This window comes from Ambystoma mexicanum, chromosome 8, assembly GCF_040938575.1.
Source record: "Ambystoma mexicanum isolate Mex_15411 chromosome 8, UKY_AmexF1_1, whole genome shotgun sequence".
In the NCBI taxonomy this organism is placed as follows: Eukaryota; Metazoa; Chordata; class Amphibia; order Caudata; family Ambystomatidae; genus Ambystoma; species Ambystoma mexicanum.
The window spans coordinates 1148994792-1149019338 of record NC_090929.1 but is presented as its reverse complement, the minus strand read 5'-3'; the positions used below and the strand labels follow the sequence as shown (position 1 = coordinate 1149019338).

The 24547-nt window shown below is 45.4% G+C and overlaps 1 protein-coding gene across 7 annotated transcripts in view; it reads right to left on the bottom strand.

The window, feature by feature from the left end:
• The window catches only part of ANK3 (ankyrin 3), a 2768233-nt gene that overhangs the window by 1228176 nt on the left and 1515510 nt on the right, over positions 1 to 24547 (bottom strand). For all 7 annotated transcript variants that reach the window (XM_069611214.1, XM_069611216.1, XM_069611217.1 and 4 more), the window contains one exon: positions 20296 to 20397. In XM_069611214.1, the coding sequence (XP_069467315.1) occupies positions 20296 to 20397 (102 nt within the window). The remainder of the gene's footprint in view (positions 1 to 20295; positions 20398 to 24547) is intronic.

Genomic DNA, 24547 nt, shown 5'->3' with positions numbered 1-24547 from the left:
GTAGGGCAAAACGTTAGTTCTTAATAGTTGCAAAAGAAAGGTTTTCAATTCTCCTTTTTTAAGTTCCTCAGGAAAATGTGCAAATCTTTGTATAAACTAAATGTCTCAAGTTTGGAAGGGGAGGTGTTATACCCTTAATCAGTTTCCACCACCTTTGACCTTATTGTTGCCTTAATATTGTGCCTTGTATAGATTGGTTGAACCCTTCAGTTTCCCTTCTGGTAACAATGCCTCTTATATCCTTAGAGCTCTCCAGGCCCCTTTGGTCCTCTGGATTATTCCTCTCTCTTTGGATAATGCCACTCGCCTCTCTCCAAACTGAGCAACCCTGGTACCTTCTCTGATGAATCCAGTGGAGCCCGGGAAATGCAAGCAGCCTGAACACGGAATGGGTGGCAGACTGGAGAAAGCGAGGGTGGTGAAGCCAGCTGGTGTACCACCGGAGGAAGACAGAACTGCTGACCCAAGGCATGCTGCAAGGATGCTAGGAGCCGGTGAAGGACTCCTGGGCGTTTGCAGAAGGTGGAGCGCAGTATTTCGCTTACAGGAGCCGATAAAACAGCAGGCATATTGAGTGGAAGGCGCAGAGGTCGGACGAGCAAAGGACAGCAGACCCCGAGAGAGAAACAGGAGAGAATCCTTTAACGGCCGACCGCGAGAGAAGGAACCAATGCCTACAGACATATGTGAGTCCTCCTGAGAGCAGCAGTGGTGTAATAGTGAACATGCCAAGGGCAGATAAATGAAAGTTCCTTTCTTGAGAAAGAGCAGAGGATTAGACATATAAAGAAAAGAAAACGTAAGGCGCAAATAAACTCTTTGCTAAAGTGTAAATGCACAGTGCCAATATGAAAAAGCAGGAGGAAGATAATATATCAACCAGATACATTATCTTATATCATATACAAGCAGTTTTTGAGTGGGCGGAAAACCCAAATAAGCAGAAGTACTAGCAGGGGAGTATGCTAGACAGTCACAAGTGTGTGGACATTAGATGTCCTGGCAGAAGAGTACACCATCTAATGTAAAGTGTGTAAAACAAAAGTCCTGGCAGGGGAATATACCAGGCAGCTGAAAAGTATTGTGTTAAACAAGTTCGACATGCAAAAGTTGCACTCGGTCAAAAGAGGCCCAAAGAACTGATCTGGAGAGACACTACAATTGTGAAGTCTGTGCATTCAGTGTGTCGCTCTTTAAAAATCTATCTTATTAAATTATACCCTAGGTGTTATCACAGAAATAGCCGACATTGGACCATGGCTTGAAGGGAACCATACGATGGCCTACTGAGGATCAATGTGATAATATATGTTCTGTGAAGGTTGTCGTTACTTAAACTAAATTTGAAAAGGAGAGCAAGTTTAAAGGAGTGATTTACATTCCCATAAAAAAAATATTACTAATGTAACTCCCAAACTACCCCTTATTCTGAAACTGCACAGTGAGATCCATATGTGATTTGAAAGGGGAGGGGCATTTATCTGTATTCAATACATTCTGAAAACTGTTTTCTCAGGCTCATTGGGTGAGTCAAAATAGTGTGTGCATTCTAAATTGAAAATATTACTTACCTAACCCAAACCCTCCAGATCCAAGTTATCAAAGCTATAGTGTAAATTGCACACACAAGTTAGTAGCCCACAGCACTACATTTAGGTTAGAAGTAGGAAACCTGAAACAGTTCTTTAATTTTAGCATGTATTGGTGTCACTAGGGAAAGTACAATTAGTTGATTGATATTTCTATGTGACTTTATATGTAATTTGGAGATGTTTTAGTGAAGTCACGGATTTTGAGATACTGAATGACAAGCAGTAGAAGTATAATTAGAATGTCCAGTGTTATTCAGAACTTGAGATATATCTAGAGTTGAACATGGATATGGATGCATGTGTATACGATATAGTGAGATTCATGCGGGCAGGTCATTTTTGTTTTTGCAGACCAGCTGTCCATTGTGGTGACTTCCCCTGCTTCAAGGTAGCGACCGCATTTGCTTTGATTTCACCGTTAATTTCATTATTTAAATAAATGTGGGTTTTGAGAAAACTGCCTGCTTTTTGCTCAGAATTGTGGGGTGGGACTGTATATGTGAGGGTATGAGTTTGGAGTGTCCACCTAATGAACAACCCAAATACTAACATATCAATCAAAATCAAAATACGTTTGAATACATTGAATAAACTTAATCCCAAAAGGAGCTATTTACATAGTCCCACGTTACCCAGAAAAAAGATGTGGTTGGAGCTCTTGAGAACTGGACTCAGAGAACCAGTATCATACAAACTTCACACTGAAAGAAATTTGTTGAGCATGAAAGCCTAAACAATACATGTTAAGTACATTTAGACATAATTAAAAATGCATGTTTTATTATCCTTATAAATTTCAGACAAAACCAGCAAAACATGCTAATCAATACTAAGAAAGTGTGCCGGACAGTCTGTGGCTTAATTTTAACCAGAACACTGGAGTAAAATGTGCTTTCTTTCAAATCCACAAGCCTTACAATATAAAATGCAGGAACAACATGTTACTCATTTCTAATTGTGGATGTATAAAACATAAATTGTAAGCACATACCTATTACAGAGGTGAAATACAATTCCATTGCTTCAACAGCTTTACATATTATTGTTCTGTAGAAATATGTAGAAACCCCAGCATGTAGATGCAGTCCCTATTTTCCAGCCCTGAACCAAGCAACGGCGTAAACCTCCCTAAACCCAGACCAGGGACAGTCCCCATGGAAACCACCCCCACACCCACACCCTCAGGAAAACTGGATAGGGAGGGGTGCTGTTAAACAGGAGAGGGGCTACAGCCAGAGTTCTTACCTCATGCAATCATAGGACACAGACACCATGCTGAATGTTATAGGGATCTCAACGGGGACCCCTCTTATTTATAAAAGCAAACATTTCTATATTTCTAACACCTAACTCTCCTTCTTAATTTCCTCTGGTGTGCGCTCTTTCTAAATAGGGATCTGTCCTGTCAGCCCACCCTTCCCGCGAGGGGTTACAGTAAAAAGCATGGGATGGCAAAGCAGACCCCTCGCCTAATACCTGGTACCACCCGCTGATGCATAAGGCCAGAGGATGGCTTCTGTGGGTGGCCCTAGTCAGCCTCAGGCAGACCACCATTTCTCTCACTTAACCCGTGCCAGGGTCCTTATCCCACGCCATGGTCCCCACCCCCTCCATACCATATACTTAACACCTAGAATCCTACACATACATAGCATGACCCCTACATGCCACAATCCCTGTAGCCCTCCTACCTAATACTTGCCATTAAGGGCCTCTTCCCCCATAGCTGGTTCATCTGGGTGGGCCCTCTGCTATGTGGGCTACCCCTCCCTCACGACGTGTTGCTGTGTGCTCTGACGAATCTAGCATTATCATCACCGATTCTCAGGAGGGAAGCTTCTCATACATGGCCAGGGAAAGACAGAAGCTACCCGACACTGACCCTCGGGGTGGCTATCTGTGGGAGAACCACGTGGGGGAAGACAAACTCCAAAGGGATGAGAAAATGATATACTGAAATAATCTTGCAACCCTAATTTCTAATGAAGTTCATGTACCCTATACATGATACCCTATATTCCATGATGTACCATGTATGGCTTATTGTGATGTAGTTGAAGAATGCTCAGGTTTTTCCAGGCAATCACCCTATTTGTCTGTTACTTCCTTTTGTAATGAGACAAGGAAGAGGAACAGAGCATGAAGATGACTAAGACCGGTAAGCCAACACACCTGGACAGTCTATGGAAGTTATTTAACCATGCTGGGAAGTTTAAAACTGACACAGCTGACCGACATTGGAGAGAGGTGCAGAGGCCGAGTTGTTTGGCGACTTGTTCCGACACCGGGAGAACGCTGAAGGAAAGCAAGTTGTGGGAAGCGGTGAAGAGGCTAAGCCGAACAGCGTGCAGAGGAACCGGAACAAAGGAAACTCGCTGCTTGAGACTGCGAGGCAGCGGCAGCTGTGCACAGCAGAGGAAGGCAATGGCGAAGCAGCAAATGGGCCGCACACCGTGCCAGCAAATCAAAGGGTGCCAAGACGGAGAGACGGGAGAGACACTTGAGTCACCTGGTAAGCCCCGGGAAAACAGACGATTTACTGGGGTGCCTGAAAGTGTATCCTGCATCATAGAAATAGCACGAGAAAGGCAAAGAGAAGCCTGTTAAGAAATTGCCACATTTATGAACAATACAAAGAATGGGTCAGTGAACCCATGTCTCAATAGAGAAATCAATGTGAATGAGAATAAGCTGGAAAAAGGGGCAGAGACCCCCTGTGTTGGGGTGGTCAGGAAGGGACCCCATGGTTAGGAGGGGTTTATGTTGCGTGCACCTTATTTATGACTGGGGTTGTGGTGAACTGAGCGTGATGTTACAATTTTATATATCGAGTGTAGGTAATTATGGATCGCATATGTTACTTTTAGAGTTACTGTTTTGTCTAGAATTAATACATATTAGCTTGCACACGCGCAGAAAGATAAAATGTTAAAACCACCAAATTTAACAAACACGATTCACGGTATGCTTTGATTATAGCGAATACAAAACAACAAATGAAAAAATAACGAATGAAAAAACAACTAACACCAAAATAACTAATTTTGAAAAAACTAAAAATGGGGTTGTGAGAGGGAATAGTGGTTTTGGGGGTGGGGGAAAAGTATTAATAAAAAAAGGGGGGTCTTTGTGGGGAAACTCCCCCCAAAACAACGAAAAATTTAAGTTTTTTTGGAATTAGTTCTTTTGTATTCGTTATTTTTTCATTAGTTATTATTTCAGGAGAAACAGGCCGCTCTGCCCAAAGCTAGAGGATTTCGCCTGTGCTCCATTGGCCCCTCCATTCAGCCTCACACGAGGAAACCACGCTCAAAGATGGCTGCCCGCTTTGTGCTCACTGCATCAAGAGCCTAACGAGGCCTAGCACAGGCATCACTGTACTCTAATTGGCTGCCGGTGCCTTTTACCTCCGGATTGGTCGCCGGCAGGCGAAGCCGGCCCACTCTTCCCAAGGCTCACGATTGCAAGGCTGCTTCCTGTTCCTTGCCTGTTGCTTGCCGAAGCTGCCGTCTGCCAGTCCCCCTGGCCCTTACAAGCCAACACCAGCATGGAAGAGCTACCCAGGATCACTCACTGCTGCCACCCAGCTCCGGAGACCAATGGGTAAGCCAGTCACTAGCCACCACTATATTGCGCACGCCCAGGTCACTACGTCGGCTTACCGCCACCCCCATATACTTAACCATAACCCCTGGTTGCCGCCCCACTCACCTTACTGCCGTTGGCCTAGGAGCCCCAGAGCACGCCACCATTGCACTCCATGGCACATGAGCGACCGGACCACCACCGCAACCTACGTGCCACTACTACGAGCATCACCCCCTAAGACATGGCCACACAGCTCACAGCAGCTGCCTAACCCTAACCCTCACGTGACTTGAACCTCCCACGATCCGCTGCACGCTACCCACGGCTGCACACCTCTCCTATACGCCCCCACTGTGTCTCTATGCTGCTCGATGTCTTCAATGTTATTAGATGTTCCTGATTGTACCAATATATGATTAGCTGAATGTCTTCTTAGCAAAGCATAGGCTCTACCGCAACTGACATTTAATGCCACCCACTGCTGCGCCTTGCACCTTGTACACTCAACTGTTGATCACTCAATTATTGCTATCTACTTGCTCACTGTACTTTGCCCTATTGCTAGAATTTCAAATCTAGGTAGGCTGCATTAGCTGCTGCTACCTGCTATCTGCCTGCACACTGTATTTTGCCCTATTGCTAGAATTACGAATCTAGGTAGGCTGCATTAGCTTCTTCTATCTGCTATCTGCCTGCACATTGTATAGAACTTCGAATCTAGGTAGGCTGTCACTACTGCTACTATCTACCAGCACATTGCATGTTACCCCATATATGATTTCCAAACCTAGTCAACAAAATGTTCCTCCCAGGTATTTACTCAATACTGTTGACAATTATTCTCCACTTTATCAACTCTGCATGCCTGCCTAGCTCTGCCCTCAGCACGGTCACCCTAGGCACCACCTCACCCCTCCTCACAGAGCCTAGCGTCGCAATCATGCTTCCCCAATTCTCCCCTCCATGCCTCTCGGATAGGCTTACCAGACTACGGTCCAGACTACCCAAACTACATGAGCCCCGACCCAGGGACTCCACCCAACCCAAACTAACCAACCGAACCATCATTAGCACCTGCGCTAACCTCACACTGAAAAAACTCAAACCCAACCCACTCAATATTATGACAACCAATATCAAAGCGCACAACACAGCAACCACCCCCACCCAAGTCACCGCCCCACCCATAAAAGGTGCCCTCATTAACGCACGCTCCATAATTGCCCATGCCACAGACATTACAGACCTCATTCTAGCTGAAAACTTAGATTTTTTAGCCATAACGGAGTCCTGGCTCCATGCAGCCGCAGGCCCAGCCCCCTCGCTAGCCATCCCCAACGATTACACCATCATCCGAGCGGATAGAACTGAATCTAGAGGCGGAGGCCTGGCCGTCATTGCCAAAACTCACCTTAACATCAGACTCGATTACGCTACACACCTCCCTTCAGGCGAATCACTCACAGCTAAGCTGCCCACAGCTAACTCCCAAACGATATCAATTCACTTACTCTACAGACCGCCTGGACCCCTAGGATCCTTCGAGGAAGACCTCAGTGCCATCCTCACTGACAACCTAAAAAACTCCTCACACTGCCTCCTCCTAGTAGACTTCAACTTAGGCTACAAAGACCCTAAAGACCACCAGGCCACCCTCATCAACACCACCCTGTCTGAACTAGGCTTCACACAAAAAGTATCTGGCCCCACCCATAACAAAGGGAGAACCCTTAACTGGGTAACAGACTACAACTGCGCAGCATTTATCACTAATAACTCTCCTCAATCCTGGTCTGACCATCACCTCCTCTCCTTCTCCCTCAAAGCTTTGAGCCCCATCACCAGCATGGTGCTAGCCGCAGCCATCCCCACGAGAAGCAAGAAAAAAATGTCACAGTGGAAAAACTGATCCCTCTTATCCTCCCAACGCTTAACCAACTCCCCGCTTCCAACCCCTACGACCTCGTAGAAGGTTATAACAATAACATGCGCACAGCCTTAAGACGCCATTGCACCACAAAAATTGAGAAAATGCAAACTGAAAAAGCACCTCAACCAATGGTTCTCCAGCCATCTTAAAGCGCTTTGATTGGAAAAACGCAATTTGGAACAAGCCTGGAGACAGTCTCCCACATGCCACAACAAGTTAATGCTCAATAAAATAACGTCCAATTACAAAAAAGAAATCATAGCTGCCAAACAAGAATCCTATAACCAGAGAATTGCACAATCCAACTCCAGCACCAAAGAGTTGTTTACAATCATCAAAGAACTGGAAACACTGGTGCTAATTCCAGATACCTGTGTGAAGGACAAACAATGGTGCACTAGTGTCCAAAATGCACTAAACAACAGAGTCACAGGTCTTCAAACCAAAATTAAAAACAAGAAAGACTCCCTTACCAAACCAATCAACCCCACTAACACCTCCCTGAGCCTCTCTCCCCCATACCCCACACCCAACACCGCTCGCTTCAGCTCCTCCAAAGTCTCTACTCTCGAAGTAGAAAAAATCATTCTCAGCCTTAAACCATCCAATTGTAAGGGCGACATCTGCCCCCCACAAATCATTAAAGATGCGGCAAGAGACCTCTCGTCATTCATCACCAGACTCATCAATGCCTCCTCCTCCTCAGGAACAGTCCCAGGTAACCTCAAAGAGTCCTCTCCCTCCTTAAAAAACCCTCCCTTGACCCTTCCATTCCTACCAATTATAGACCCATTACCACCGTCCCACTCTTGCTCAAGATACTAGACAAGACAGCATACCAACAAATCCAAAAATACCTTGAAACAAACCACCTCCTAGGTATTCGACAATCAGGCTTCAGACCCCAACATGGGACTGAGACGGCCCTCATTGACCTGAAAGCCCAAATAGACACCCTTAGGGACAACGGGAAAACCGCATTACTACTCTTACTAGACCTCTCCGCGGCATTTGATCTAGTTGACCACAAAATCCTATGTAATCATTTAAACTCAGCAGCCCACTTCTCCCAAGAAGCCATTGGCTGGATCAAGTCATTCCTCAGCAACAGATCCATGCGTGTCTTCTCCACCTCTGCCGCTGCCGACCCCATCCCCATCACATGCGGAGTCCCACAGGGCTCCTGCATCTCCCCTACTCTGTACAACGTGTTCACGAAGCCCCTGTTTGATGATCTAGATGGCCTGGGTATCACCTACACCAACTACGCTGATGATACACATATCCTCACCCCGCTGACGGGAGATTACAACCAGGATTTGGCCTTGGTGAACAAGGTGTACCTCATCATTCAGGCATGGATGGCTTCGCAGAGTCTATGCCTGAATGATGACAAGACTGAACTCATCATCCTTGGCTCCACCTCAAACTTAACCAAACTAGACCACAATTACACCAACTTCATCATAGATGGGAACCCGATCAAGGTAGCGAAAGAAGTGAAAACTTTAGGAATATACCTCGACTTCTCCCTAACCTTCCACAAACAGGTCAGCTCTGGCCTACACATGTAAGCTTATAAGAGCAGCCAAGCCCGTCGTATCCACCCAGAGCTGCATTACACTAGCCAGAGCCCTGGTATTATCTAAGCTGGACTATTGTAATGCCCTCTACGTAGGAGCCAGCAAGCAAGTCGCCAACAAAATTCAGACGCTACAAAACAACGCTCTCAGAGCAGCGCTCAGCATTCCCAGGAGAGAACACATCTCCAACATCAGGAAATCCCATAACTGGCTCAACACCTCAGACCAAATCCTGCTTAAAGTAGCCTCTCTAACTCACAAATGCCTGAACAACGCTGCCCCATGCTACCTAGTAGACAGATTATGCAAATATACCCCCAACAGACCTACCAGAACTACGCAAACCTGCTCATAGTTCCCAGGTTCAAACGTACCAAAATGGGTGACAACAGCTTCCGGGTGAAAGCATCCCAACACTGGAACACCCTACCACCATCCCTCAGGATACCCAAACCTATACACACTTTAGACGCAACTATATCCAGTGGATAAAGAACAAGGACCACTATTACTTCTAACCCACCATACTGCTGCAATCCTGTAAAGAATGTTTATTTGTAAATTTGTAAATTATCTGCTTTTCTGTAAACCTGTACATTTTTTGCTTTTTGCCTCCATTGTCATACTGTAACGCTGTAATGTATAAGCAACCTGTAACCAAGCTTTGAATAACCATGCTGCTCATGCGCCCTCATACCATCGGGTCTAGTGCGCATTACAAATGAATAAACTAAACTAAACTAAACTTCATCAGTTATAATTGCATGTAACCATGATTCACACATGCAGAATTCTTGAATCTCATTTGTAAAAGGTCCACTACATTGAATCAAAACATGCTAGTCTGGGATGTTTGAAAAAGTGAACTTTGACTGTTGAGAAACTGATTCTGTGAGGTTTCAGAGGCCAGGGGATGGTTGAATGAGTAGCTTCACAACCTTTGCAGTCAGCTCAGCTGCAAAAACTGCTGGCGAGTTTTATGGTCTGATAAATTTCGCACACAGCAAAGGCAATCTCCTGATGCATAAGAGCGTGACAGAGGGGGTTTCACTATTTGTTTTGGCTAGCAGTAAAACACAGAGTGAGTCAATGGCCAAGGCTAACTAATGAGTTTCAATTGCATTTTCAGATGTACTATGTGCGATAAAGTAGTAGTTATTTAGATTATAATTTTCCAATGTAATCAGTGACCTGGGCAATGAGATAGTATCACGAACGCCAAGAGTAATTATTTACCCAGCCTTCCTCATATTGTTTGAAATATTTACACGGACCATGTGGAATGAAAATAATTCAGGTTAAAAGGGCCTAGGCCAGTTATTGCTAGCAAGGAATTATGTTTGCTTCCACATGTTGAACTGAATGATGTCATGACCCACCGCAAACGAATCCTAAGAGGTGTGTTCTACAAATGAGCTGAAGACGGTAGTTAAGATAAGGGCTACCAACGAAAACATAGGAATTCGAAAAGGATGCGATTTCTTTGAATGGGTTTTGTCCAATCACATGTGGGGGGTGGATTGTAAAAGTATCTGGAAGTGTTTTAAACTGTTGCAGAAATGAGTTTGGGCCTGCAAAACCATCTTACTGCTCCGTGGAAAATTGTACAATAAACTTGCTTTATGTACAAAACATGCACTAGTTCTTTAAGTGATGGGCCTGCTTGGGTTGAGGTAATTAAGGGGCCCACCCCTCCACGTGTTTAAAGAGAAGAGTAAATATTGAAAGAAACTTTGCTAAATAAGGGTCAGTAACCCAGTAGCGGACAAATATAATTTCATGGATAAGAGGAAAAGTGATTAAAGAACGAAAAAGCCCTGGCAAGTTAGTGAACCAGCCAAGCCGCAAGTCTGAGACTCACACCCAGGAACTAGAGATAAAGAGACCCACTAACGTCACATCCTGGCAGGAGAGTAGACCAGGAGTAGGAACAGAAACAAATTGAACATTGTGAAATAGTGGTGGGACATCCTGGCAGGAAAGTAAGACAGGAGAAGATACCAGAAGTAAAAAGGAAGAATGGCCATTGAAAAGAGAAGTGTCATGCCCTTTTAAGTTAACAGAAATATAAAAGATGAGAATCTGAACCCTGGAGAAAATGTGTATAAAGAAAACGTATGGGAAGATCCATGCCCCTTTGAAATTGTAAATGCTGTAACTGAATAAAAGGAACCTGGGGGAAAGAGCAATTTTCTTTCAAAAGAATGAAAGCCTAAAAAGTGGAGAAGTTCAAGGGAGAGGTTGTCCACATTAAGTAAAGCCTTGAAAGGAAAGGGACATATGAGGGTGGGGGGCACCTTGGCGAACAGTTATCCAGACTCATCGGACAATTGTTGAAGGTGCAGAAGAAACATAGGGGAAGGGGGGAACCCATTCTCTAAAGAACTTTTTATTCTGTTTTGAAACTTACATTTTTTATGTTTTTGGAACTCTGAAGAAAAGCTATAGGTGTTGAGCTTACCGTAATCTCCTTTTGCATATTGTATTAAGTTCAGAGTGTAAGGGTCAGAGCAGGGACACAGGACGGAGGATGCTCTATTTGCTTTATATCCTGTCACAGACGTTCCTTAGTTTTGGTGAGGCAGGGAAACCCCTTGTAGAGCTTACGGATAGATAGGAATTTGCCAAACCCTCATTACTTTTTGAATAAAAGTCTATAACCAATAACTAATATGCCTCTGTGTCTGAGTCTTACTCTTGACCCCTTACATAGCCTAAGGAGTCTCAGAAGGACACCATGCCTGAGTGGGGCCGCCATACTGACTGCCGAGACTCATGCCCGTTCCTAATTTCTTGGAAGGTGCCATGTCCTGGGGGCTCACCAATTCAGCCCTGTGGCCCACCTACATTTCTCTGGTGGCCCCCCTTTGCATGGGGTGACCTTCCCAACTTCACTGCAGCAACCCGTGGCCACTTTTCAATAGTCTGGGTGGCCCTGTATCCCTTAGGGCCACACAACTCACCAAGTGCTCTGGGATTCCATTTTGGCTTTAGGCGATGTCCCAGTTGTCATGCGGATGCTGCCGTTGTCACCACCATGCCTGCAGTGCCACATTAATCCTCGTAGCCCCAGCTCGTCTGCTTGGCATCAAAGGGGTGCATGGAGCAAGTGGGCCAGGCGTCCCCACCCTCTCACTTCACAACTGGGGCCACCTGGAATCCGTGGCCTTTGAGGATTTTTACTCCCGACTAGCCACAGGATGGGCCACCAACAGGCATGGACATGCTGGTCCATCTGGACTGCCCAACCCCATGCAACACTAGCCGGGGGGCATCTTCCTCTTCCTCCACCCTGGCCACCCATGCACACGGTCCAGAGGGATTTGTTCTCAATTGTGCCTGTCCGGTCTGGCCCCCGGCAGGCGGAGAGACGCCACGCCCTGTTGGTACTGGGCAGCCTATGGCACGCAGTCCAGGCCCACGGGTTCCAACGCCAGGTAGCCCAGCACACGTGACCCGGTGCATAGAAAGTCTTTAGCCCTTTACGCTCAAGCTGATTTATTTTCTTCTTATCCCCACTCTTATTTCTTTCTCATCTCTGTCCTCTCTCTAACTTTTTTCTTTTTTCAAACTGTAGAATTTTGTCTGCCCTGCCCAGTGCATTCTTAAGCAGCAGAGTTCTGTCTTTTTTGTTTTCTTCTCCCCTCCCCCCCCCAATATTTTATCGAGCCCCATGGTTGATGGATCAGTCCAAAACAACTGAACTCACACAGACACATGCACTACCTACCATCAAGTATATTATTTACAACCCTGGGGTCTGTGTCTTTATTTCTAGGTTTCCTTATGGGGCAAGAATGTAGCCCTATCGGGATCAAGGGCTTCATAAAGTCAATAGGTTCTATGAGAAACCGGAGGGCGTACTCACATCTACTTCCCTTGGGTCCTCTTCTCAGATGGCCAGGGAAAGGCCTTCGCTTTTGGATCCTGCCGCTGGGGGTGGAGAAATCCTGTCCCTGGTGGTGGAGAAGCGAGGTAGGATCACCTGGATAGAGGGTCCTTGGGGATTGGGAACGAGGTGTTCTCAGGTGAGAGGCGGTATTCAGTATTTCAGGGGCTAGGGGTAAGGTAGGCGACAGAGGGTATCCCCCTTTCCCTATTGAAGATCAATCTAACCCTCCCCAGCCTTTATGAGCTATTGTATGACATCTCCTCTCATTTGACCTGTCTGAGACGAGGAAAAGGCAAGAAGAACCAAGTCAGAGGCATGACTGGGAGCTGTCTTGAGTCCGGAGAAGGAGAGAGACGCCTTGGGTGAGTGCGGGCCGTGAGATGGTCTAAATCTCCAGCCGAGCTCCGGTTGCTGATAGCAACAGCAGGAGGTTGTGCTCCGCTGGAAGCCCACAGCCACCAAGGCAAGCAGGAGAGTGAGGGAAGCTCTTGGTGGCCGCCGCAAGGGAGGCGAAGCTTGTGTATCCAGGAAGATCACAGAAGGGAACCGGCGAAACTGCAGAGAGCGGTCGCGCATAACCGGTGAGTGTAATCAAAGGAACACTCTGTCTGGATCACTCCGCTAATTCTGCTGTGTATTCTGAGAGTGCCAAACAAACTAAAATAAGAAAACTATGAAAGTCGAATTATCTGAATGTCACTGAGCATAGTTCTGGATAACGAAGTGAACCTTTTCGAATATTAAACAAGTGAATACTTGAAAAAGGAAATATTAAGCAAATGTTAAATACCAAACTGAATGAAAACGTTATGGACTAAGCTCCGAGATGATGAAAGATAAATGGGAAAGTGCCCACTACAAAGAATGCAAATGTGAAAGAGCCTAACAGAAAGGTGGGGAATAAATAAGACCACCATAGAGTGAATTGGGAAAGTCAAGTGAACTTTATGAATAACTACCATGTGGCAAGGCCAAAGATTGGTAGAGGCTGTGCAGCACATTGTGGCAAAGCCAAGGGGCTAATCAGAAGACGCAAGGCGAGTGTGAACCTGCACATACAGACAAAAGGCCGACAAGGAGAATCTAAGTGAATGTGAATCTGCACATAGGGGCAATATAGAAGAAACTGTGTGGGCTGAAGAGCCTAGGGTTGATGGTTGCGCAACCTGTGATGGGCGGACAGTGTGGTCCGACAACTGCGGCTAGACCAGGGAACCCTGAATGGTGAAAGATAAAGACACTGTGGAACAACCCAAGAAGGAGCACTTCACGTGAACTGTTAATGCAATCCAGAAGGACTGTCAAGTTGACTTTGAGATGTGTTGAACATTAGAAGTTTGAAACCAAATTTCAGTTCATACATTGGAGTCTTGGGGAAGGGAACCCTGAGGCTTGATGAACTATAATTGAGGACGGAATCTCAAGACCCCTTTTCTTTGGAACTGTGTTTCCTTGAACTTGGGGAAGGCAACCCCAAGGAGCTTTGGAGCTGTGTGAACTTGGGAAATGTAATCTCAAGACTCTTGGGGAACTTTCTTGAACTTGGGGAAGGAGAGCTGAGAAGGAAGCTGTGAGCTGGAAGAGGCTTGGCGCTTCGTTTGATCACTGTTTCTTTTGTATTGACATCCCTACACATTGTTTAGCTTTAGTTGTGAGGGCAAGGGTAGGTTTTTGACACAGACAGACTTAAGTTGAAGTTTCTGACACAGACGTTCCTTAATTTTGTTCAGGTAGGGAAATCCCACCTTAGCATAAGGCAGGGTAGGCCTTCAACCATCCTGACATTTAATTTAATAAACCATTTTATTTTGAACTTTGAATCTACTGTCTTTGTCTTATTTCATGTTGCTTTCACAGTTCCCAATAAAGTGGATGTAAATATACAACCAGCTAAACAATGATGAGGCAGTAGGAATGGGAGTGTCTCAAATTCATCAACAGCCAAAAATCTGCACCAATACCAAGTCACAATATATTTAAGTATCACCAAGACTACAAACGGTTGCTATTTATTTAATTGTCACCAAGGCAATTATCAGGTTGTATTTAATTAGTTCTCAATACATGGGGCATCAAGTTCTGCGCTGGAGCTCGGAAGGGATTCTTTCAAGACAAAATAGATGACAAACAGATTGGTCTAGTGATTCCAAGACCCCAAAGAATAAGAGATAATGGTTGAAGCACAGCAATGCAGCAAGTTAGAAAGCTACAAGATGATCCAAGAAATGGAATGCTTTATTAAGAATCAAGCTTCTATGTCCTGATGAGGGCAATTTGAACAAGCTTTTTGTTGCTGAAACCTTTTGATCACTTATTTTCAGGAATATTATTAGTATTGAACATACCCTGTCTTTTCCTAAAAAATGATAACTAATAGTTTTAATAGGAATGTGGAAGAGGGCATAATAAAGGAGTGAATTCCCTCATTTCCCATTTCTTTTTAACAAGGTTTTTGTGGACACTGGCTCAGGGCCTTGCCAGCGCAGTTCTTCTCTTACTTCCCTTGTTTATAAGTGCACTGTAACAAGGTATATTTGAACTTTTTAAGGCATATTGTAGGAGAGATTGTTTATAGTTTCTCGGCTTTCCCTATTTAGATAAGCGATGCACCACTGCTATCGAAAGGAAAGTCACATCTTACAGGGAACGTGTAGATTTTTCTTTAGGGAAACTAGCTAGTTGTTGATAGCCATTCTCCAAAAATATTTTCATATTAAAAGTAGATAATTGTGTCTTGTGTTAAAAGAGGCATTAGGTCTCACATTTCTTTTGCTTGGCATATATTCTTCTTGAGGCATAGTGTTAAGGGTCTTCTCAGAGTTAGTCATGAAATAATAGTTTAATCTGAGGCAGTACGCCACCTATCCTGGTAAGTAAGCCAATATGTCCTCAAACACAGCAGTATGAGCAAACAAATGATTCACTATATTTTAAAATTTCAGTACACAGAAAAAAATCTGTGGAGCCATAACTTTGACAATGAAGGCGCTACACCGATAATCATCATTATCACAACCTAGCGGCTAACACCAGAACATCACCAATCGAGGTGAATAAAACAAATCCATTTACTGTAGCTATTCCACCAAGCATAACAGTCCTGATCAGGAATCGTAAATAAAATCACTTGTAGTGGACGGGTTATTGAAGGATTTTGCCTATCATACAACGTTTTCCCCATTTCTAGGCATGTGTATACAATACTATATCTTCTTTCCAGAAAATGAAAACCAATGCTAGAGGCCGACCATCATTACAATATCATAGGCTCATTCATTCATTATGGATTTCCTGCGTGATCAGGATCATCTTTTCTGTGCATTAAGGATTCCACCCTGTTTTTATCTTCTCACAAACACCTTTGGGGGACAGAACCCACAGCAGAGCTCAGTTAAGAACATTATACACGTGCCTTCCATGGGAAATTCCCTTTTATCCATAGGTACTCACGAATTATGGATGACACATCTGAGAGAATCACCGCTCAGGTGCAGCTCTATCTTCTCCCACACCCTTCTCCCAGCCACCCTGCCCCTTACCACCTCTATGGTGCTCTGTTTCTCCCATCTTCCCTAACTGCGACTCTATCTCCTAGCCTAGCCCTATCACTAAGTCTGGAAGGAAGAAGTTCAAAAGGGACATCCTGATTGCCAACCCTGGCCTCCTTATCGCCGATACTTAAATCAGTGTTTCCTCTAGACAGACTCTCACTGACATCCTCTTTGTCGTTCCCACACCAGACCTATGGACCCTTCATATGGTATGGGGTCTCTCTCTTATCCCCCCTCCTCTCCCATTAATGGTGGCACTCGTTGGGAGGTCCTCTTGGCCTTCTTCCACACCTCCAAGACCATCATAAACATCTACTTGAATGGCACCGTCTTGGTCCAGGGCGCTCAACCCAATCTCCTCCTTTTCGATAGGCGCATCCTGCATCTTATCAACTTCCTCCCTTCTCCCAATACTCCTCCTGCCACCTCTCTGGCACCCTCCTATTCCTCTTTTTCCTCCTCTGCCCACCCTCTGGGCCCCTCTACCACCTCCGCAGGGCGAACCTCAAGCCTGTACCCCTCCACGGAAGTCTTTCAAATGTGGCAACCTGCTCCATATCGCTACTGTCAATTCTCGTTCTGCTGTCAAACACTCCTGACATCTGTCACATCCTTGAAGAACTTGACCTGCATTTCTTCGCTCTCACTGAGACATGGTTCACGGCCAGCGCTGTCACAAGTTTTGACACTCTCTTTCCAGATGGCTACAAGATCCTCCCCTTACCCAGAACCAACCGACCTGCAGGTGGAGTAGCCATGATCTTTTCTAAGTGGATCCCTGCCTCTGTCATCCCTACACAGACCTACTCCTCCTTTGAATGCCTGGCCTGCCGGCTATCTATCTCTCATGGCCTCTCTCTAACTGTGGCCACCATCTACATGCCACCCTGCCAGGTCACCCCTTTCCTCTCAGAATGGGGTGACCTCTACTGCTCTCTCCTTGCCTCCACATCTCAACTTCTCCTACTTGGTGACCTCAACATACATCTGGATACTTCCAATCCCTTCTCGGGGCTCTTCCACAATCTCTGCGACACGCTCTTTCTATTCAACCCTCTGGCCTAACACACTCTGGCGGGCACAACATGGATGTCCTCCTCTCCTCTGACATCCCCCTTTTTAATCCTATCACCACTCATCTCTCTTGGACTAACAACAAGTTGCTCTCCTCCCATCTGAAGCTCTCTGTCCCCAAGGTGAAGCCTACCCCAGCACTGCCACCAACCTTCTCAGTCATCCGGCCCATGAACCATGTGTCAGTAACGGCTTTTTCTGCTACTTTGTCTCCTCCTCCTACTCCTGTGGCTGACTCACACTCTGACACAGCCCCCTCTAGCATGCATCTTTCTATCACTGCCACTCTTGATGTCTTTGTGCCTGTCATGAGAAGCCTACCTCCAAGTGCAACTCCTGGTTTGACTCCGACCTCTGCACTCTAAAATGCATGTGTAGGGTCGCTGAGAGGAAGTGGAGGGAATCTGGCACATCCTCTGACAAACTGGCCTGTCGCCCTGCTCCAAAGGCAATACAGACTCTCTGCCCTGAAGAGAGCTCACATCCAAGCCCACGTCTCTGCGCCTCTAACAACACAGCCAAACTCTTCAAAATCTGCAAGGAGTTGGCCAATCCTGTTTCAGTCTAGACCTCTCCTTTTCCCTCCCAGGCCCCCTGCACGGCTCTGGCCTCTCACTTCTTCACAAAATCTCAGGATATCCTGTCCTCTCTCTCCTCCTCTCTTAACACTTCCTCTACCCCTACCTCCCCTGGCCCCCTTCTGGCAGCCTCTCTCCCTCCTCCTCCCTTCTCCTCTTTTTCTCTGATCTCTCCCGAAGATGTTTCTATTCAAGTCCGATCTATGAAGGTGTCATTCAAGCAGGTGCTCTCCTTCTCCTCCAGAACCATCAAGTACCACATTGCCACCCTTGCTCCAGCCCTGGCAGATTTGTGCAAACACTCTTTTGCCAATGAAACACTCTTTTGCCCCTTAAGCACTCCCTTGTGTATCCCCTCCTAAAGAAACCTTCTGCCGATCCTTCCTGTCCGGCAAACTACCGCCCGATTTCTATCACTCCTTTCTTGGGAAAACTCTTGGAAAATCTGGCCATCTCCCAGCGCATTCTCCACACTGAATCTGTTGGTTGTCTCCATGACCACCAGTCTGTCTTCAAAGCAGCCAGAGGCATGAAAACTGCTCTCCTGAACACCTGTGAAGACCTTCTCACTAATCTTGACTCTAGCCTTCTTCCGTCCTCATCCTCCTTGATCTATCCTCTGCTTTTGACACGCTCAATCATGCCGCCCTGACCAATCGCTTAGTGAGAACCTGGTATCAGAGATCAGGGCCTCTCCTGGTTGACCACCTTCCTCCTGTACCGTCCCCTCTCAGGTCCAGCTGGCATCCTTTCTCTCCACCACCCCTCTCTCCACATGTGGTGTTCCCCAGGGCTCCAACCTCTCACCCTGGTTTTTCAACACCTGTGTGGTACCTTTGGCCCACCTCATCTCTACCTTCTCTTCTAGCTTTCAGTGTTATGCAGATGACACTCAGCTCTCCTGCAGTCTCCCCTCTGCCTCTTCTCCTATCCCACTCATTCCTGACTGTCTATTCGTAATTCGAAATGGTGCGCCTGCAATGATCGCTGCCTCAATGCCAGCAAGACCGAGATCCTCCTCGTGGGACCCCTGTTGCTGCCTTCCCGCTTTCACTCTGGCCGTCCTCCATGGGCCCTCTCCCTGTGCATTCCTGTGAGGCAAAAAACCTTGAGGTCATCTTCAACACCACTCTCTCCTTCTCTCCGCACATCACATCCCTTCTCAAAGAAGTCCCTCTACCAGCTACATCTCTTCAAAGGTATTCTTCCTTTTCTCACTTCCCCCCAGAAGCTCAACATCTGCAGTGCCCTGGTTCTCTCTAGGCTGGACTACTGCAACAGCCTCTTTCTCAAATAACCTGCCTCTAACTCTCCACCCTCTGCAACTAATCCAGAACAGGACTGCAAGACTTGTCCTAGGCCTCAAGCCCAGGGATCCTATCTCTCCAGCCCTGAAATCTCTGCACTGGCTCCTGGTGGCTGCAAGGATCAAGTTCAAGACCCTCTGCATTGTCCACAAGGCTGTCTGGGGCCTGGTGCCATACTACATCGAACTCTCTCTTCCTAAACATCTTCCTCTTTGAGCCCTTCGCTCAGGTACCTCTAACTCTCTGATGGTCAGATGCTTCTCCAACCAGAGAGCGGGAGGTAGATCCCTCTCCTCTGCAGGGGCCTCCCTCTGGAATGGCCTCCCTGCCCCTCTCAAACTCGAGCAGGACCACCTTAGGGTCCGCAGGCAGCTCGAAACCTTCCTTTTCGCTTCTGCTTTCTCTCTTTCTCTCCCTTGCTGACGCATCTGTCTGCTGCGCTGACTGGTAGCCTGGCTACCTTCTACATCCTATGGGCACGTGGCTCCTCCACGACCTGCAAGCACCTGGACTGCCTCTGTGCCTCTGCACATTTAGGGGCTGTATCTGTTACTCTACACCCCCCCCCCTCCGCTTGCACAACCCAGAGCGGGCTCGCTAGGCTGCACTTACTCAGAAGCAATCGTTGCCCTGACCACACTTCCCACTTCCCTCCCCCTGGCACTTCTCCTCTTCCTCTCCCCCCTGCACTTGCACGATCTGTATGACACAAGGCCTAGTAAGATTGTTGTTTCGTCCCCTATTTCCCTCTACCTTGTCTTGTCGCGCCTAGAAACACTTGTGTACAGGCACATTTCAAATAACTCATCATATCATATCATATCATATCCTTACATCCCAGAACCTGACACGATTTCCCTGTTCAGTTTACCTTGTTAAAAAAAAACCTGCGTCAGGGTGCATTGTGCTATTTATGAAATAAGGAGGACAAATAAAGATGGTTATGTTTTTTACATGGGGATAATCTGCTTCTCGTCAAAAGGAAATACGGGCAGCTAACATTCTTGCAATCAATAACATCCGGATACTATCAAATGTATCACTGGGCTTGCAAGAGACTACATCCATTCACATTGCATACAAAGTGAAACTGTTATATGTCCCCGCATTTTAAAAGCGAGTTGAGGATAACTGAAAAATTCGAATAATATGAAAAACTAGTAAAACATATTAGAAAAGAAAACAGTAAACGTCTCTTACCTGATTGCAGATGTTGATGTCCACTCCAGTTTTTAGGTAATCGAGGGCCTTTTCTAAATTGCCAGCTCTGGCAGCTCGCAAGTAGCTTGCATTCGTGTCAGACTGAAAGAAAAGGGTACTAAGTGAGATTGTGGAAATGTGGAATACATGTTCATGTCCCATGAGATATGCATTTGAAATTACCTTTTTAACAAAGGAAACAATATTTTATGCTCTCTAATGAGAGAATGGGGTTACATCTAAAGAACTTTGTTTAAAGAAAAACAGACTTCCATGTGTCCTTTTTTGGCCATTGTAGAATTAACCATGTTCAAGTTTAAACATGTTTTATTTGGAAAGTGATTAATTTACAAATTAGAGTTGTTTTACTGAGGACCATACAGTGGTAGATTCACTTCATAACACTATTTGCTAAGCAACAGGACATGGTCACCACCATCACTATCAAACACTTAAGAGGATAGCTTTGGACATTTATTTTCAAACACAGATAGATCATGAGGACAGATTAGGCCCACAAAACCAATCTGGGTTGACCATTAGACTACCAATGGACTCGGTTTGGTCCATGCATGGCATAATCCATCCTCCTTTTTCCCACCATGTCCTGTGTCCAATTGGTCGGCCATCAGAAGAAGAGAATTGCATCCTAGGGCCAAGCATGGACGACCTTGCGATGAGAAACAGAAGGGGTATGCTGAGCCAAGGAAGGCCATGCAACCAGTCACACTAATTGCTTCACCTATACAAGCTGTGTGAGATATGCCATTCTCTTCCCCAGTTTTCCTGCTAAAAACTCACATGCATAGAGAGAAGAAAAACAGGTACTTTGAGGAATCATTCTCATTTGCGCTCGTCACCCAATTCCAAACTAAGATTGTCAAAGGCTGTGCCATAGTATAGAAGAGAGAGTGCAAGGAATAAGAACAGGAGCAAAGGCCTCTAGGATTGGACTATAGAGGAACCTTCCTTGATACAGACGTCTCTGACACCAAAAGAGTTGCATGACTAGGACACTCCAAGAATCTGGATAGAAGCACAAAGAAGTGTATGCTGAACTTGTACAGTGAGTTACATACCTCATATTGAAACATCTAGAAGAACCGGAGGTTCCTGTAATACATATGGGATACATTACTCACCGTAATCGTATTTCTGATGCTTGTATCTGCTTATATTCACATGCTGTGCATAGGCCGACATCTAGTGGAAGCTGCGGAGTATTACAGTTTGTTTTTCGGAACTATGAAAGGATCGGTGGGTGGTTCTACTACAAAAACACAACAAGCACAACTTGGGGGCACAGACTGAAAACCACAGTCGGTTAGGGAGTTCTGAACCACTGGGGCAGTAAAAACGTGTATCCACCGCCCCTCGTAGGTTCCTCTGAATGTATGTATATATACATATCTATGTACATATTGTGTACTGTGTGTGTGAAATGCTAAACAATAATGTCACTTCAAATCACCGATTTTCATATGATTTTCAAGTTACAAAATCACTTAAGCCTGAAATCAACGAATGGGATTGCGGGTTAGTAGGACTCTAGGACTCACTCAGGCTTTCTTTAGGAGTGCCTTTCAAAGATGCAGGAGGCTTCCATTTTGGAGCCCTGCATTCTGAAGTGAATTTATCACAGCTAAATACAGATATCTGTTCACCTGGACAAGGTAACCCGATTGTAGCAGTCACTTAATGACGAGCAAGCAGACCGGATGACGAGCAAGCAGACCAGATGAATCTAAATTGTTTGGGGTTTGTAAACATGCTTCGTGGGGCTGTCCTAATTGCAAAGCTGCCATATGTATTCGCCACCTGCGTTTTGCTACACGATTTAGGAAGGAGATAGAAGAAGGATTCTGCTCACTTTCCAAGTGTAGGCAAAACATTTCTTTTCATTTTTTCTTGTGGCTGTTAGGGCTCCCATTGAGGACAGGATCCGGGTTTCCTGACTGTAATTAATACCTTCTCTCACCCTCCAGCTCATTATTTTACTGCCATCTGTTAAGGGAGTGGGCGAGAGTTTGAAAGCTTATTGTTACATCATTATCACACAATATTTGGCTACTATAAAGTAAATATAAAACACTGGAGTTCTGAAACTTCTAAAATCTAAGTGTAAGGTGGCAGACATAAGTCCCGAGCTTCCTGTGCATAAGATCTCAAGCTGCACTCACTTCAGTGAAGAGGACCAAAGAGTGTGAAACTGGTCTGCAAAATGGCCGTGACCTAGCAGCAAGGGCTGCGCTTTAGAGTAAATATTCTGCATGTGTTTTTTTGTTGCAAATGTCATGGCACAGAGGAGTTACAATCAATGGGATGAGAAGATCTGATACGGCACATTACCCAGAGGGGTATCCAGGCAATGTTTCGAAAACATAGTTTCGAATGACAAATGTTTCGGAAAAAATGCATCGAAAAAATGCATTTTTTTTGTAGGTAAAGTTTTTTTTAAAAACTAAAATGGGTGTTAAGAGGCAAAAAAAAGGGGTTGGGGGAACCCCCGGGTAAACCCCCATTAAATATTTTTTCGACGCATTTTTATTCAAAACTTTGCCATTCAAAACTATGGCCTAAAGAATGCTGTCTGAGGCATTTCCAGCCATCAATGTTCACTTAATCAATGTTTACTTTTGGCTATTAAGTGGCACTTGAAGCTTGCTTATCTATAAGTGACTCTTGCAAGTATACACGGCTGCAGACTATATCTGGTGAATCGTGATCCACTGTGGAAAAGAAATGATGGAGTCCGTAGATTGGTGGGAACTCTTTATAGTTCATGAAACGTGTTGGATGTGAAAGGTTCAGTCATCAAACATTCCACGTCATATTGTGTATATTTCCTAGGTCTGTAGGTGACGCAGGGCTCCAGGCAATATATGCATTATAAGTGGATTCAAATGGAAGTGGAACGAGCTGTATGAACAACATACTGTCCATCACTGAATTAATATGTTAAACAGTGGACTGTGAATACATATTATAGCATAAAAGAAAAATACGAATTCTGGGAGACACGTAAGCATGTGGCTCAGTGACGAATGCATGAGCTCCAGAGATCTGTTTGACGTCATGGTCGCAGGCTCGAATCCCAGCAGGTCCACCCCTAATTGAAACCGCAGAATAGCGCAATGCGAGCTAACATGGGCGTGCCAAGAAATACACTAAATGGGAATCGTACAAAAATGTCGACCTGGGAACTGCGACAGCCGAAAATGCCGACTTTTTTTCTTTTTAGCCCGTCCCTTACTATATATATATATATATATATATATATATATATATATATGTGGGGGGGTTTAGAGTAAAATATTAATATCGGGGAGGCTGCGGGGGTCTCCCCCGCAGATATATATGGTATATATAAAAGGTCGTCATTTTCGGCCGTCGCAGTGATCATATAGATCCCACTAAATGGTATCTTTTTAATATAGTTGAGAGGTTGAGTGTTCCTTTAGATCTAAATTTAGACCAAAGTTGGACAAAAAAAAAACACGTTTGGCCTCAGCCTTTCGAAGCTCAATGCTCTAAAATGCCCCCAAGCAGCTGTCGCTTCTGAGGAAATAGCTCTGTTTTCTGCAAAGACTCGCTGGATATTACTGCAAGGGAAATGCGTAACCTCTGTACACCTCAACAAATGTCTGGAACAAGAAAGGAATGATAGCAAAGCAAGAAACGGAACAGGAAGGGCATAGAGGTCACTGGAACTGAAACACCTCGGCCGAGTCAGAAGGGAGAGTGGAATATATAGGCATTCTGTGAGAGCCAGGTTCCTCTGCATCAAATGCAAGGTACCAGCAATGGATGAGAGCATTTAAGTAGTCATAGTGCGGTAGGGGCTTTCCATGGTACCGATAAGCAAGCGCTATCTGTCCTGACTTATATATTTATGCTTGCGTTTATAACATGCTATGTACCATGGGTGGCCTTAAAGCGCGTTGATCAGTGGCTCACTCAATTAGTTCCCGGAGACCATGGCACCCCATTGGATGCTATCGCTCAGCAACTGCTTCATAGCTGTGATCTAAATGCACTTATCTCTGCTTGGGTTACAGCCGGTCCTGTTTATTAACAATAGGCAACTTCAATGATGAACTCTTAGCATGGACAGGCTGCACTGGCCACCACACAAATGGCTTCAATGAATGGAATGGGGACACACTATCCATCCATGAACAATCAACAGATACACACAGCCACACCTAGTTTACCTCAACCCTCATACCTGGCTGCTCTTGAATGGATATCA